This window comes from Monodon monoceros, unplaced genomic scaffold (assembly GCF_005190385.1).
Source record: "Monodon monoceros isolate NGI ecotype Baffin Bay Population unplaced genomic scaffold, NGI_Narwhal_1 Super_Scaffold_22, whole genome shotgun sequence".
Taxonomy (NCBI): Eukaryota; Metazoa; Chordata; class Mammalia; order Artiodactyla; family Monodontidae; genus Monodon; species Monodon monoceros.
In genome coordinates, this window is record NW_021703779.1 from 59038046 (window position 1) to 59054623 (window position 16578).

A 16578-nucleotide genomic window follows, 5' to 3' on the forward strand; every position below is an offset into this window, starting at 1 on the left:
GTCTCTGAGACTGTCCTCAGTTCTTTTCATTCTTTTTTTCTTTATTCTGCTCTGCAGTAGTTTTTTCCACTGTTTTATCTTTCAGGTCACTTATCCGTTCTCCTGCCTTAGTTATTCTGCTATTGATCCCTTCTAGAGAATTTTAAATTTCATTTATTGTGTTGTTCATCACTGTTCGTTTGCTCTTTAGTTCTTCTAGGTCCTTGTTAAACGTTTCTTGTATCTTCTCCATTCTATTTCCAAGATTTTGGATCTTTACTGGCATTATTCTGAATCCTTTTTCAGGTAGGCTGCCTATTTCATCTTCATTTATTAGGTCTGGTGGGTTTTTGCCTTGCTCCTTCATCTGCTGTGTGTTTCTTTGTCTCCTCATTTTGCTTAACTTACTGTGTTTGGGGTCTCCTTCTTTCAGCCTGCAGGTTCATAATTCCCATTGTTTTCGTGTCTGTCCGCAGTGGCTAAGGTTGGTTCAGTGGGTTGTGTAGGCTTCCTGGTGGAGGGGACTAGTGCCTGTGTTCTGGTGGATGACGCTGGATCTTGTCTTTCTGGTGGGCAAGTCCACATCTGGTGGTGTGTTTTGGGGTATCTGTGGCCTTATTATGGTTTTAGGCAGCCTCTCTGCTAATGGATGGGGTTGTGTTCCTGTCTTGGTAGTTGTTTGGCATAGGGTGTCCAGCACTGTAGCTTGCTGGTCGTTGAGTGGAGCTGGGTCTTGGAGCTGAGATGGAGATCTCTGGGAAATTTTCGCCGTTTGATGTTATGTTGAGCTGGGAGGTCTCTTGTGGACCAGTGTCCTGAAGTTGGCTCTCCCACCTCAGTGGCACAGCCCTGACGCCTGGCTGGAGCACCAAGAGCCTGTCCTCCACACGGCTTTTGCAGCTTGAAGTTCTTTATCACCTTGTAAGCCACCCAACAGCAAAGATTAATTTCTCCCAGGTTGGTCTGTGGGTTGGCTGCAGTGGAATTTAGGTTTGATCCACATGCGTTTCATTTCCAAGTGCCAGGTGGAAGAACATCGGCACAGGGGCACGCTTTTATCCTGGTGCAGGAAGGAGCACCAATGATAGCCATTCTTTAAAGCAGTTTTAGGTTCATAGCAAAATTGAGTGGAACGTACTGAGTGCTCCCATATATACCCTATCCCCCACTGTATACAACCTCCCCCACTATTGACATCCTGTACCATAGTGGTACATTTGTTACAATCAATGCATCTACAGTGACATATCATTTTTACCGAAATTCCATAGGTTACATTAGGATTCACTCTTGGTGTTGTACATTCTATGGATTTTGTCAAATGTATAATAACATGTATCTACCATTGTAGTATCATACATAATAGTTTCACTGCCCTAAAAATTTTCTGTGTTCTATCTATTCAACCCTCCTTCCACAACTCACCCCTGGCAACCAATGATCCTTTTATTGTCTCCATAGTTTTGTCTTTTCTGGAATGTCATATAGTTGGAATCATATAGTATGTGGCATTTTCAGATTGGCTTCCTTCACTTAGTAATATGCATTTAAGTTTCCTTCATGTCTTTTCATGGCTTAATAGTTCATTTCTTCGTAATCCTGAATAATATTTCATTGTTTGGACATTCCACAGTTTATCCATTCACCTACTGAAGGACATCTTGGTTGCTTCCAAATTTTAGCAATTGTGAATAAAGCTGCTATAAACATCCATGTACAGGTCTTTTCATGGACATAAGTTTTCAATTTATTTGGGTAAATACCAGGGAGCACAGCTGCTGGATTGTATAGCAAGAGAATGCTTAGTTTTTTAAGAAATTGCCAAGCTGTCTTTCAATGTGGCTAAACCATTTTGCATTCCTGTCAGCAATGAATGAGCATACCTGTTGCTGCACATACTTACCAGCATTTGGTGTTTTCAGTGTTTTAAACTTTTCCATTCTAACAGGTGTGTAGTGGCATTTCATTGTTGTTTAAGTTTGCAAGTCTCTAATGACACAGATAGATAGATGACAGAGAGATATATACATATAGATAGATAGATAGATAAGAGTCTAGCTGTGTTCCTAGAAAGAAGAAATCGATTTTTCATTAGACAGCTAGCATTCTGATATACTTTTACTCTTTTTTTTTTTTTTTTTTTGCGGTACGACGGCATCTCACTGTTGTGGCCTCTTCCGTTGCGGAGCACAAGCTCTGGACGCACAGGCTCAGCGGCCATGGCTCACGGGCCCAGCTGCTCCACGGCATGTGGGATCTTCCCGGACCGGGGCACGAACCCGTGTCCCCTGCATCGGCAGGCGGACTCTCAACCATTGAGCCACCAGGGAAGCCCTGATATACTTTTTAAATAAAAGGCACTGATGGTATGAATTTCATGCTGAGCAGTGCTTTAGTAATTCAGATTCTCTTATGAGGTATTCTTGTTATCATGATTTTCTCGATTTTCCAGTATTACTGTTGTTTAAAATGTCCAACTGGTCAAGGGTTTTGTTTCCTGATTCCATTATTATTTTCTAGTTTTACTGCATTGTGATCAGATAATGTTGTCTGTTTTATTTCTATGTCTTAGAATTTATTCATGTTTTTTTTATTCAGGTTTTTCTTGTGATCAATTTTGTAAATGTTCAAAGGGCACATGAAAAGAAAGTGAGTTTTCTATTCTCAGGCTATAAGGTATGTTTTCAGGTTATAGAGTACATTTGTATTAAATCTTCCATACTAAGAATGTTATTTAGGTATTCTCTGTCCTTTCTTTTTATTGTTTGTATTCTTTTAAATTCCTGCCATAGATTGAGAGAGGTGAACTAAATTTCATGTGTTTATGTTCTTCCTTATAATTCCTATAGTTTGATATCAAAATCCATCAAAGATATCATGCATGAACACACACAAAATGACAGACCAATAATTTCTAAATATTAGGAAGCCAAATTCATCAGCCTTTTAAAAAATAATAATACACCATGACCAAATAGGGGTTATTCCAGAAATGCAACAATGACTCAATTTTAGGAAATATATTATTATAATTCAATATATTAATACGTCAAAAGAGAAAAACCATATGATTATCTCTATAGAAGCTTAAAAGACATGTAATTCAATTCCATATCTATTGAGTTTTTAAAAAATTCTAACTAAAACAGAAACAGATGGACATAATAAAGTCTATCTAATAATACCATCCTTAATCAGGGAACAGTAGCAAACTACTATGTAAGTTCAAAAGGTTTACTATTATTTTGATTATTTCATAACAAAATGTTAGCAGTATCCGATATTGTAATTTTGGTTTGGAAAACTCTGTACCCTACATTTAGTCAAAGTTAAAACTTGATTAAATTAGACATCAAATCTAGTGACCTAAGAGCAATAAAGTCATGTTGAACAATTATGGTCCTATTTTTATACTCAATACTATACTTCAATAAAAATCAAGGTAAAAAATGTTCTTACTCTAAGTAGTATGCCAAAGAGTCAAAATACAGACATACCACGGGGAAAAGCTAGCTCTTAAAGAATCATTTGACTGGTTATCAAGTATTGCATTGGGACAAATTTCTGGTGATAGAGACTAGGTTAGTAAGATTTGAAACCCCTTTTATAACTGTGCTTCCAAACTCCCAGTCCCACTGTACCTGTTTCTTTCAGGAGATTCCAGATGTCTCTGCATTTATGGATCTGATCAAGTGCACGATTCAGTAACATGGTCTATTTGGTAAGAAAGCCATGAGAAAATTAGTCTCAACCAAACCAAACTTTAAGCAAATAAAAATATCATTTTCACTAAAAACAGTTAAAAATAAAACTATAGAAAAATGAAAGTATAAAGTGAATATCTGGAATTTATATATAAATATTAGCCTCTCTATATTTTTTTATACTTTTTCTTAATGTTCCAGGAAAATGAGGATTATATAGAAAATCTTGAACATTATCAATTTCTTTAATAATCTAGGATAGAAGAGAAGCACTTCCAGAATGGTGGTATGAGGAGAGCCATGGATCCTCTCCCCAGCAAAACTACCATAACTGGTGAGAATTTTAAAACACAATCATATAAAGTCTCAGGAAATTGCCCTGCGGGCATACAGCAAATGGGGAAACATCTATTCCAGGAAATCTACTAAGTCTCAGTAAGAACAGTGAATACCTGTAGCAGTTGAGCCATGATCTGCTTACTCTCCCCCAAGCTCAGTGTGATGTAAGTGCACTTTAGGTGGGTGTGGCCAAGAAGATGGGGCTCACTCTATCCTTAGTTTCTAGGCTAGGGATGACCAGAATGGGCATGCTGCCAGTACTCTCATCCCCCTCCCCAAGATCTGTATTGCATGAGTTCTATTATAAACAGGCACAACTGAGAAGACTTGAGCTCTCTTTTTCTACCCAGTCCCCATACCAGACATTGCAAATTGAGAATACTGGGTCTCAATTGCCCTCACCTCAGCTTGCTTATAAGACAGAGTTTCCATGCTGGAAAAGGCAAGCCAAGAATGCTAGGGACTACGACTTTTGCCTAGCCCTGACTCATAGAGCTGTATTGTCACTCTGATACAAATGGGTCACTGTCCCTGCCTCTAGTTTCAAAGCAGTGGTATAGAGTTTCTGCTCAGGAGGAGAGGAAGGCCATTAGAAGAATGAGCTCTGTAGTCACCCTAAGGAGACTGACTTTTACTGACATAAAATTTGAGGAAGTTCGAGTCTAAGGGCACTATAAAAAAAGTGGAGATTTTGGTGTGGGCAATTAACAGGAGGTTGGTAACTAATGATATCGACAAGCCAAACAGTAGACCAGCTAGAAGTTTACAGAGAGAACAAGGGGAAGAGAAAGCTAAGAAGATTCCCTATCCCTTCAAAGGGGCATTACTTTAATTGGATCAGACTGTGGAGCAATTTATGCCAAAGAGCATTTCCAAACACTCACATGCACGTGTGTGCACACGCACACACACGCGCGTGCGCGCACACACACACACACACACACACACACACACACACACACACACACACAGCAGTCACCTAGTAATTAGTCAAGATTTACATCTGTGTGTGATACCAATAAAAGAAGCCCATTCAGAAGCTTAACAGGGAGATCACAGAAAGAGATAGTCAAAAATAACCCTGCTAAAACTTCTTTCATCCCTTTTCAGGGGAGGGGTCAGGGTGACTGCAAAGGCAAAGAGTGTAATCTCTGACAAGTAATATCAGAAGCTGTATACTACTATACAGCTGTGGGAAACAGACTGCACTGAACTAGCCCAGCCAAATCACTAAACAAATAAACAAGCAAATATTAACAGCAAGTCCCAGATGGGGGGGAATCAGTATCCAAAGATGTTCCAATGTATTATGCAAAATGTCCAGTTTTCAACCAAAAATTATAAGATATGCAAAGAAACAAGAAGTATGACCCATACACAGGAATAAAGTAGGCAACAGGAACTGACTTTGGAAAGGTCCAATGTTGGAATTTAGCAGACGTAGATTTCAAAGTAGCTATTCTAAATATGTTCAAACAACTAAAGGAAACCACACTTAAAGAAGGAAGGTATGATGACAATGTCAGGAAATGCAGAATCTTGATTAAAAAGGCAGTGGGATAACATATTCAATGTAATGAATAAAATATCAGTCATCCAAGAATCTAATATCCAGCAAAACTATCTTTCAGAGCTGAAAGCAAAATAAATTCTCAGATTAAAAAAAGCTGAGAGAATCTTTTTGCTAGAAGAACCATTTTATAAAAATGCTAAGAGAGATTCTTCAGGCTGAAAGCAAGTGACACCAGACAGTAATCTAAATCCAAAGGAAAAAACAAAGTGTACTGATAAAAGTAATTATGTAACTGTAAAAGAAAGTATAAATATATATTTCTTCTTTCTTCTCGTTTTAAAAAAACAACTATATAAAACTATATATAGGTTTTTAAATACCATTTCACCAACCCAAGAAGAAAATACATTCTTTTTCAAGCACACACGGCACTTTATCCAGGACAGACCATTTGTTAGGCCACAACACAGACTTCAAATAAATTTAAAATAACTTGAAGTCGGGCTTCCCTGGTGGCGCAGTGGTTGAGAGTCCGCCTGCCGATGCAGGGGACACGGGTTCGTGCCCCGGTCTGGGAAGATCCCACATGCCGCGGAGTGGCTAGGCCCGTGAGTCATGGCCGCTGAGCCTGCGCGTCCGGAGCCTGTGCTCCACAACGGGAGAGGCCACAACAGTGAGAGACCCGCGTACCACACACACAAAAAATAATAAAATAACTTGAAGTCACACAAAGTATGTACTCTGTCCACAGTGGAACAAGATTAGAAATCAGTAAGATAATAATAAATTTGGGAAACAAACATGTGGATATTAAACAATAGATTCCTAAATAAACAATGGGTCAAAGAAGAAATCATAATGAAAATTAGAAAATATTTTGCGATGAATGAAAAGAGAAAAACAAACAAACCAATACTTATGGGATGCTGCTCAAGCTATGATGCTATGGTCTGAATGTATGCCCCCAAGTTCATATGTTAAAATCATACCCCAAAGGTGAAGGTATTAGCAGGTGGGGCCTTTGAGAGATGCTAAAGTCATAAGGATGCAGCCCTCATACATGAGATTTGTGCTTTTTATAAGAAGGTTCCAAAGAGATCCTTGGCGCTTTCCATCATGGGAGGACACAGCAAAAAGGTGTCAGCTATAAAGGAGGAAGAGAGACCTCATCAGAGAACACAACCCTGCTGGCACCTTGATCTTGGGACTTCCAGCATCCAGAACTGTGAGAAATAAATTTCTGTTGTTTATAAGCTACCCAGTCTATTGTGTTTTGTTATAGCAGCTTGAATGGACTGAGACAGAAAATTGGTACTGATTGGTGGGGTGCCGCTGTAACAAATATCTAAAAATATGGAAGCAGCTTTGGAACTGGGTAATGGGCAGAGACTGGAAGAGTTTGGAGGTGCATGCTAGAAAGTCTACTTTGCCATGAATGGACTGTTAAGGGAAATTCTCTTGAGGACCAAGAAAGAGAAGGGGAGAGCTGCAGAGAAAGCCTCAGCCTTCTAAGAGAATATCTAAGTGGTTGTGAACCGAATGTTGGTAGAAATATGGATAGTAAATGTCATTCTGATGAGGTCTCAGATGGAAATGAGGAACATTGGAAACTAGAGGAAAGGAGGAAAGGCCATCCTTGCTATAAAGTGGCAAAGAGCTTGGCTGAATTGTGTTTGTGTTCCCAGTGTTTTATAGAAGGTAGTACTTGTGAGCGATGAGATTGATATTTGGCTGAAGAAATTTCTAAGCAAAGTGTTGAAGAGTGGCTTGGTTTCTCTTGAATGCTTATAGTAAAATGTGCGAAGAGAGAAATGATTTAAAGGTGGAATTGTTAATCAAAAATTAATCAGAGGGGCTTCCCTGGTGGCGCAGTGGTTGAGAGTCCGCCTGCCGATGCAGGGGACACAGGTTCGTGCCCCGGTCTGTGAAGATCCCACATGCCGTGGAGCGGCTAGGCCCGTGAGCCACGGCCGCTGAGCCTGCGTGTCCGGAGCCTGTGCTCCACAACAAGAGAGGCCACAACAGTGAGAGGCCCGCGTACCGCAAGAAAAAAAAAAAAATTAAGCAGAATTTTAAAATGTGGAAAATTCTCAGCCCATTAATATTGAAAGAAATAAGAAAGCATCAAAGGGAGAGAACACCAAGGGTGTGGCTAAATTGATAAGAGATTGCTGTGGATGAACCATCTCAACAGAAGCTAGGAGCTATTCATCAAGACAATGGGCAGATTGGTCAGCCATCTAAACAGAAGCCAGGACCTACTGTCCAAGGCAAAGGAAGAATAACCTCAACAGCAGATCAGAGATCTTTGGGGCTGGCCCTCCCATCAGGGGCCCAGAGTGCAAGGGCCTGCGGGGCGGAAGGATTTCAAAGGAGGGGCCCACTGCAGCCCAGAGCCATCTCATCTCCTGGGCTGTGCTCCTCAAGTTCCCACACCATGCTCCTCAGACACCCCAAGTGCAGTACAGGCTGCTGTGGTTGTCCCTCCAGAAGGCACAGGTTGCAAACCTCTGGAAGGCATCAGCTTGGTGTTTTCTCCCTGGTATTCAGAGTCCAAGAGCTGGGGGGCACTGCTGCCCTCTCCTAAATTTCAAAAGATGCCCCAGAGACCGTCAGGGCCCAGGCAAAGAACCTCTGTAGGGGAGAACCACTGCAGAAAGCCCTCACTAGGGCAATGCCCCACAGAGCCTCCTACCCCAGACCAGTAGAGCCACCTTGTGGAATTCCAGCCTGAACCCTAACTTGTGAGAGCTGCAGCATGTACTGCACCTGGCAGAGCCATGCAGGTGGGGTCTAGAGGCTTAGGGGCCCAACTGTAGCCCCAGTGGGTTCAAAATGTGGGGCACCAATACAAGGAGGATTGTTTTTAAGCCTTGGGGTTTAATGTTGTTTTCCCCATTAGGTTTTGGGCTTACCTTTGTAAGCAGCTCTTTGTAGGAAACTGCCCTCAGCAGGAAACCCCTTTTCTTGTCAGTTTAGCAAAGCTATATTGTAACTAACTTTTAAATCAGGCATCCCCATGCTCTACTCATCTTTGGCCCAAGCACACCTTTCAAATCTTTTGATCACACAATACCTTGCCTAACCTGTTGGCTCTTTCCTTAGATCAAAGAAGTAGAAATGAAGGATAAGTAGTTAACAGAAGACCAGATCTCTCCCCTAGCTTCCCCTTCAGTAACAAATTGTCCTGTTCTAGGATAAAGATGTGGTTCCTTGATGGCTTACAATTACTGTATATATTTTAAAGCATCCCTCACTTTCCCCAGCTCATACTCAGGAGACTAGATGCAATGTTGATAGGATTATGCAGTCTATCTATATTGCTTCATAATATACTTATTTGGAAATACTTCAGTTGATGAGGATTTAGAGAACAAGGAACAGATGTAAATAATAGAATCCAACAAATCTTCATTAGAGAAAGAGCACCATGGTCTAACTCATAGGGGCCAGACTAACATGGGGAAAGGCAGAACTACATCTTCAATTATCTAAACAGATATCCTTTCAAAAGCAAAGAAGATTATAGAAAGGTTACTAGGTTAGAGAGTTCTTAGGAAACATAAGTGTGTGCAAGAGAAAGAACACAGGAAAAAAAGAACAGTGTTAGAAACAAACAAAATAATTAAGGATCATACTTAAGAGTTTGTGAAATTTCCCTCACGTCAATTTGATCTCTATTCACTGAGATACAAATTTAACAGACTCAGGACTACCAACTTAAGAGGGAAAGCTTTTAAAAAGTTATAACTGCTATGTGAAAACAAGATGTTATTGTTTTCTTAGTAAAGCAAAAGACCTTATTGTGAGAATACCATTGAAACAGAGCACGACCCTGTGGGGCCCTCCTGGGGAATAAAAACCTTTCCGTTCCCCCATTTCTTGTTTGTAGAATAAAGGCTTTCAGCCTCCTAGACCTTCCCCGAGTTCCAAAGGGCAGATTCAAACAGTTACTAATTAGAAGAGTGAGGGAATGCAGAAAGAATACAATACTGCAAGATGGCGGTCCTGGTTCCTCCTTGGGGGATATGGATAACAGTTTGATATGTATCTCTGAGTTCTTCTACAGGAACTAAGGCCCCCACCCAGGTGGAGGATGATAACTTTAGGCTGAGCACAAGCATGTGGACCCCAGACTGGTTGGAACCAGAAGGCTGATGATTGAGATTCCTGGAACACCATCCTGTTACCTCACCACCAACCAGTCAGAGGAGGGTTACACACTCTGCATCACCTTCCCCCCAAATTTTGCATATAAAAACTTCTTCCCTGAAATCCATTGGGGAGTTCGGGTCTTTTGAGCATGAGCCACCCGTTCTCCTTGCATGGCCCTTGCAATAAGCCTTTCTCTGCTCCAAACTCTGACATTTCAGTTTGTTTGGCCTCACTGTGTGTGGGGCATATGAACTTGAGTTTGACAACACCCTTACTTGTTAAGAAGCAAAATGTTTGTTTTGGTTTTGCTCTGAGGCTCGTAGATTCTTTTTTTCATCTTCTTTTACGATGGAAAGGTTTCTAAAAAGAAGCCGCTTTCCTCCTCAGGACAACGACTTTATCTTCTTTATCCCCAGTACCTAGCAGAGTGCTTGGTACTCATGTTTTTCAAGTTGAACTCAACAAGGGAAGAGAAAGAAAACAAAATATGTTGGCAGAGATCTGCTAAGAGTTTGTTCCAGATGTGAAGAATTATATAAAAGAACAGATTAACAGAAGGAAGAGAATAAGCACCAAGAAGGATTTTATACCAACTGGAAAGAAAAGAAGCTGGTAGGTATGGGAGATTGTGACGTTTTCTTTGTCTAGGGAAGAGAAAAAAGCAGAGAGACCTAGAACTTAAAACCATACAAAAATGCTAGTGGTCCAACTTGGTGACAACTTTCTTAGCTTGAAAGAAGGAAGGTAAAGAACTAAAGACAAACCAAAGAATACTCTGGTAGATGGGAGAGCAAGATGTTCATGTTGGTATCTCCTAAAAGGGGTAAGGTTTAAGCTGAGAGTGGAATTCAGGTAAAAGTAGGAATTCTGTCTTCTTCTTGTTAAAACTGAGTTAATGATAAAATATTTAAGAATGTGGGCCAAAGAAGGCAAATGCAATTGAGTGACGAAAAACAAGCCAACTAAATAATTTCAGATGGCTATCAAAGCTGTTGAAGTAAATGAGTGCTTCCTTAGAGGATGTGTGAAAGGAAACAGAAATAGAGAAGACACTCCTATGGACCACATGTGATCACAGGGAGATGATTAAGATAAAGACTATTTCAAAACAGATTCAGAAATAATGATCCATGGCAAGGGGCATTTTAAAAGAAGAGGCCAAGCCAAATGTGACCTTTCCTTAGGAAGGAAGTAGCCATTACAAATCTTTGAAATCAACATGTTGCTAGAATGGAGGAACGGATTCTTTAAAGAGAATCAAAAACAATTGCATCAGGGAAAGCAAACATACCAAACAGCACACCGAATGCTTGTGTTTTTCCTGAAGGTTGCACATTACCTGTTCGGAAATTGTTGAAGCTTTTCTCCCTTTCTCTAGATCAACTGCAGATGCCACAATTAAACATGTTTTCTGTGCAATCAGAACTGCTTGATCAGAAGGACAAAACTGGGACAGCTGATAAGAAATAACCAGAACATCAATGAATAGTGAGAATTCTGCCAGGTGAACACAAACAATCAGAATGAAAATCAGCAAAATCCTGTCTGAATGACAAAATTCAGCTGGAAAAGCACATCTCACCTTAAAAATGATATAGACTATAACACTGATTTATGGTTTTAATTTTCTATTACTTTCTATTGTTTCTTTAGCACCTTTCTAGAGATTAAAAAGCTTCATTTCTTCACAATTTTCCTATCTTTCCCAATGACAAGTACTGTCATTTGGCCCTGTATTTCTATCTAGTGATTTACTTCTTGGTTTACGCTGTAATTTCTAAGTGATTTTCCCCCTGGCAAATAGATTTCCCCTTTGCACTGAATAGAGCTGAAATTAGTACCTATATTGTTCATGGTTGAAAGAGACAATATCAAATCTTGACAGGCATTAGGCATAACCTCATCATTAAACCTTCTCCTCCAGCTTTAGAAAAAAATCCCATGGGCTGTCCTCAGAGCAGGGGGCCTGAAGAAATGGCTCCTCAATTTACAACACACCCAACAGAAATCTGAGTTCACTGTGACAAGGGGCACAAACTTGTGGCCTTCCTATGAACAAATACCCAACACATGTCCCCCTGTAGCTCCACATGGCTTCTGGGTAGGACCAGTGGGACAGGTCTCAATATTGGAAGAAAAGCTACAGTATTTAGTGGGGAGGTTTGCCACCTAGAGCCAGTGAGGTCCACACATGAGTGGGCCATAAGTGGTCTTACAGACATAAAGACTTTGAATCTCTTTATTCAAGGGAAAAAAAATAGATTCCAACTATATGCCATTCTGGAAAGGCAAAACTATGGAGACAATAAAAAGATCAATGGTTGCCAGGAGTTTCGGGGGGAGAGGGGAGCTGAATACACAGAGTACAGAAGTTTTTATTGAGCAGTGAAATACTTTGTATGACATTATAATGATGGATATATGTCATTATACTTTTGTCCAAACCCACAGAACGTGCAACACTACTCACTTCAGTAAAGTGAACCCTAAGGTGAACTGTGGACTGTGGTTTTATGATGTGTCAATGCAGTTTGTCATTGGTTTAAAAAAGAAAAGGGGGCTTCCCTGGTGGCGCAGTGGTTGAGAGTCCGCCTGCCGATGCAGGGGACACGGGTTCGTGCCCCGGTCCGGGAGGATCCCACATGCCGTGGAGCGGCTGGGCCCGTGAGCCATGGCCGCTGAGCCTGCACGTCCGGAGCCTGTGCTCCGCAACGGGAGAGGCCACAGCAGTGAGAGGCCCGCATACCGCAAAAAAAAAAAAAAGAAAAGGTACGACTCTGTTGATAATGGCTACGCATGTGTCGGGACGGGGTATATGGGGGAATTTCTGTACCTTCCTGTCAATTTTGTGGTAAACCTAAAACTGCTTTAAAAAAAGAGTCTCAAAAAAAAAGAATTAACACTCAGGGTAGACATTTTTGGCAAAACTTTTGTTTTGCTTATATATGCATGCATATTATATATGTGTGTGTGTTTGTTGGACTGTGATGTAAAAGGTATTTTTTAGATCAAAAGAGTTTGCAGGCCACTGTAGTTAAGTTATACTAGCAAATAAAAACACAAATTAACCTCCAAAAAAACCAAACCTCCCAGCTTTGTAGTACAGTAAAATTCTAGGCTACTTGATTCTAACATGGAATCCGACTAGTGCTATCATGAATGTCAAAACTGAAGCTAATTTATTTCACCTAATTAAAATGGAAATTATACCTAAACTTTCAAACATTATTTCTTAATCTCCCCAAATATTTAGTCATCATAATCATCGCCATCATTTAACTAATAGCATTTCAAGACACCCAATCTCTGTACATCTCAGGTGACTCATATATAAAATGAGGGAGTTGTGCTAGTTTATCTCTATAGTTCGTTCCAGTTCTAAAATATTTAATCTATCTCAACATATCAGACTGCATACTCCAGAATGTGTATGAGGGATATTCTTTGCCACCTCTCCTTTCATCCTCTAATCAATATTTGATCCTCTTTCTGGCATTTAACCTCTACCTTGGAGGATAACACCTATTTTAAAAGGCTTATAACTGCAAAACAAGCTCACAAATCCTTACACACAAAACCTGCTCTCGGAAAAATTATAAAGCAGGTCCAAGCTTCTTAGCATCCTTTTAACCTCCTGTTGTCCCCAGATACCTATTCAATATTCCTATAGACTTATACCCATAACCCTTCCTAATGTTTTGGTGATTGACAACTTCTTAGAGTATTCCCTCCTAAAGATAGCTATATTTTGATATAGGTTCTGAGAGACTGAAATTCCTTCAAAGATAAAGGAATAAGTCTCTTATGGTAGAACTTTAGGCTCCGGATGATGGTTGTTTGTGATATTTCGGTATGGGGAGACCTGCCTCATGTTCTCATATTATACCCTATAGGGATCAAATTCCCCTTAGGTCATTCCTGCTTAAACATATATTAAAAGTTCCTAGATTAAAAGCCAATCTCACTCTATATTTAGTCATTGACTATACTCATAGTGATCATATCCTTGTTGTGATCCATATGTGAGATACTTGTTGGAAGAGACTTACCTTATAAGAAATTATGAAAAATTCTCTCATTGTCACTGGGTCTTTGTTACATTGCACAGCCAAGTTCCAAGCTGAAAGTTAACATGAAATAACATAATTATGAAAATTTACTGTTTAACCTGTACCATTATAATCTCCACTACCTACATCTTTAATATTAACACACTAATGAGGGGTTTCTCAGGGGTTAAAAAAAGCTAACTTTAGGTTTTTAGAGAAATTTTTTCCAGGTAAATTTAGAGACTTCCATCACTTCCAATCTTTAATTCTAGGACAATGGCCAATGGAGATAGTGTTGGATTTTTTAAAATTGGGGACATATGATAAATTCTTACTTGGCACAAATCCATCTAAAAAAATGAGGATCACAGTGAGGAGTTCACCGACTGAGATTAAGCAAGTTATCCTTGTACCCATAGCTACAAATGGAAGATCCAGAATTTGAATCCACATCTGATTCTACCACCCCACAATGTTTCCCATAGCCACAGAATTTCCTTTTACCTATTTTTCGAAACCAATGAGCTTCATTAGTCCTTGAGCCTGAAGTCGAGACTTCTCCATCAAAATACTGAGCAAATTTCGGGAGTGCTGCAGTCAAACAGGAAAATCTGATATTGAGGTCTTTTACTTTATACTCTAGCAAAGTTGTTAATCCTGCTTTAAAAACAGTCAAACATGAGCTTGAATTTAGAAAGTTCTTTTTTTATGCGTGTGCATGGGTGCATACCAAAAGTAATTTAAATGACAAAAAGCATTACCAAGCTCCAAGGAACTGTTAACTCAAACTCTGGGGAACAAACACATCTTTGGAGAGGTTTACAATTTTAATTAGAGCAATCATTCACCACCTGAGGTAGAAAGATATGATTTATGTGTAAGGAAACAAAGAAGAGGAGTAATCATTTAAAACACTGAAAAGGAGATTGAGGATTGGAAGAGTATTGATAGGTTGGCATAATATTTACTGAGCTCCTACAGCAAGCACAGTGTGGAACCAGAATGTGCCGTCATCATCAGAAAGCATTTATTACATACTCATGTGCCCTTCTGAGAGATAAGAATGCCAACAGAAAACTTTTTATCTTTTGAAAAGCTGTAGTTTCTAAACCACTTTGCTACATTTACCTGTTGACAGGTATTTGAGGTATAAAATTGAACTACTGCAATAAATGGAACTGAATTTCTAAGATATGGAGTTTTTGGTGTGTTTTAGACATAAGGAAATAGGTACATGGGCAGTAGAAACTGGAAGACCTATTAGGCAAAAGGGACACCAAGAAAGAAAGCATAGAGTTGGAAAAAGGAATGCAATGTAGCTAGCACATTAGCTGAATGAAGTGGACAGGGAGCAATTAGTAGATAGAGGAGATGACACAGACTTGGATAGACAGATGGACAGCTTCAAAACAACAGAGTAAACAATCTGAATTTGATTCAGAGAACATGAAAATTAGCAGGGCTCAGAATATTTTTATTTGTCTTGACCCTTTTTCACCTGTTCAATTTCTAGGTTAGGACCAAGTGGCAATAGACATGGAAGGGAGGGAGGGAGGGAGGAGGGCGGGGGGAGGGGGGGGGGGGGGGGGGGAGAGAGACAGAGAGAGAGGGAGGGAGGAAGGACAGAAGGAAGGAAGGAAGGAAGGGAAATGTCTTTTAAAAAACTGGAATAAAAACAGAGGTGAAATCACATTTGGAGATGAATGCTAATGATGACAAACTTTTCTCTGCTTGTGAATAAATAAACAGGTATACTGCTGTGACGTATGTTAGTAAAAGCATGAAGCTTAACTCAAACACGAAGCCCGAGTCAGTGTGCTCAATGTACTTGGAGAATTTAATAGAGGATAGAGGCAAAATGAAGGAGTGAAAATAACCAAGGAGATATTTACCTGTATTCAAGCAAGTCAAAAGTCTATCCATTTGTTTCTTTCTAAAAAAATAAAGAAAAGAGCATTTTCATACTGTTCCAAAGCTTTACTACAGAAAAGTATCAAAAAGAGACTCTATATTTGCCTGAGAGCAGCTCAAGGAAAATGTTAAATTGTGAAGTTTGTTGTTCAGGGCTCCAACCTATCATTTCAACACTGTTTTTCCTCATTATAGGACACTGTTCCTCATCTCCAATGTCCTCATATTTTTTTCTCTCTTCCCCTTCTACACCTACTCTCAAGCAAAGGATTTCAATGACTGATAAGGTTTTATATTACAGGGTCACAGAATTTGAGAGCAGGTAGTGATCTCTGTGATTTTCAAGCTTTGGTTTTTTTTGAAGAGGGGGAACTGGAACCTGTGTTTCAAATAAAATTTTATAAAAGTCTAATATACAAGAAGAGACAAAAGTGTACCTGCTCTGGTTGAACCAGTGGTAGGTGGAGGCCTAGAGTCTCAGCTTCCTGGAAGTCCCTGAGGCAGTGCCACAGAATTTCCAGGTTTCTAAGGAATATAGTTTAAAAACCACTTATCCATACCCTTCATTTTACAGATGAGGAAACAGATCTGGAAATGCGGGATGATCTGTCTAAGGTCATGCAATGACAAATGCCAAGACTACTACTACCTAGGTCTCTTGACCCTTAGTTAAGCTTCTTTAGGGGCAACATAAATTTTAACAGAGAAAAACATCCCATTATGCTTAAACAAAGGATTGAATATGGAAGTATCGGCAAACTCAACTAAGGAAGTTTATAGTAAGTAGGGTAGAACACACTATAAGACTGGCCTTATCAGGAGAATGTCTAGTATTATACAATACAGACTGTGCTTCAGGAAAAGTACCAGCTTTCTTAGGGATAAACATGAAACATCTGCTTTATATAAAGTAACTTCTAACAGTAAA

The 16578-nt window shown here is 39.7% G+C and overlaps 1 protein-coding gene and 1 non-coding gene across 2 annotated transcripts in view; one reads left to right on the plus strand and one right to left on the minus strand.

The window, feature by feature from the left end:
* Positions 1-16578, minus strand: part of TEX11 (testis expressed 11) — a gene marked incomplete at its 5' end in the record, with an annotated part of 336930 nt that overhangs the window by 64324 nt on the left and 256028 nt on the right. Inside the window, 5 exons of the mRNA XM_029241408.1 lie at positions 3621-3693; positions 11030-11146; positions 13740-13810; positions 14244-14330; positions 15632-15672. Of these exons, the coding sequence (XP_029097241.1) occupies positions 3621-3693; positions 11030-11146; positions 13740-13810; positions 14244-14330; positions 15632-15672 (389 nt within the window). The remainder of the gene's footprint in view (positions 1-3620; positions 3694-11029; positions 11147-13739; positions 13811-14243; positions 14331-15631; positions 15673-16578) is intronic.
* Positions 11634-11762, plus strand: LOC114906667. The gene has a single exon (XR_003796484.1). It is a non-coding gene; the product is annotated as a small nucleolar RNA SNORA11 (small nucleolar RNA).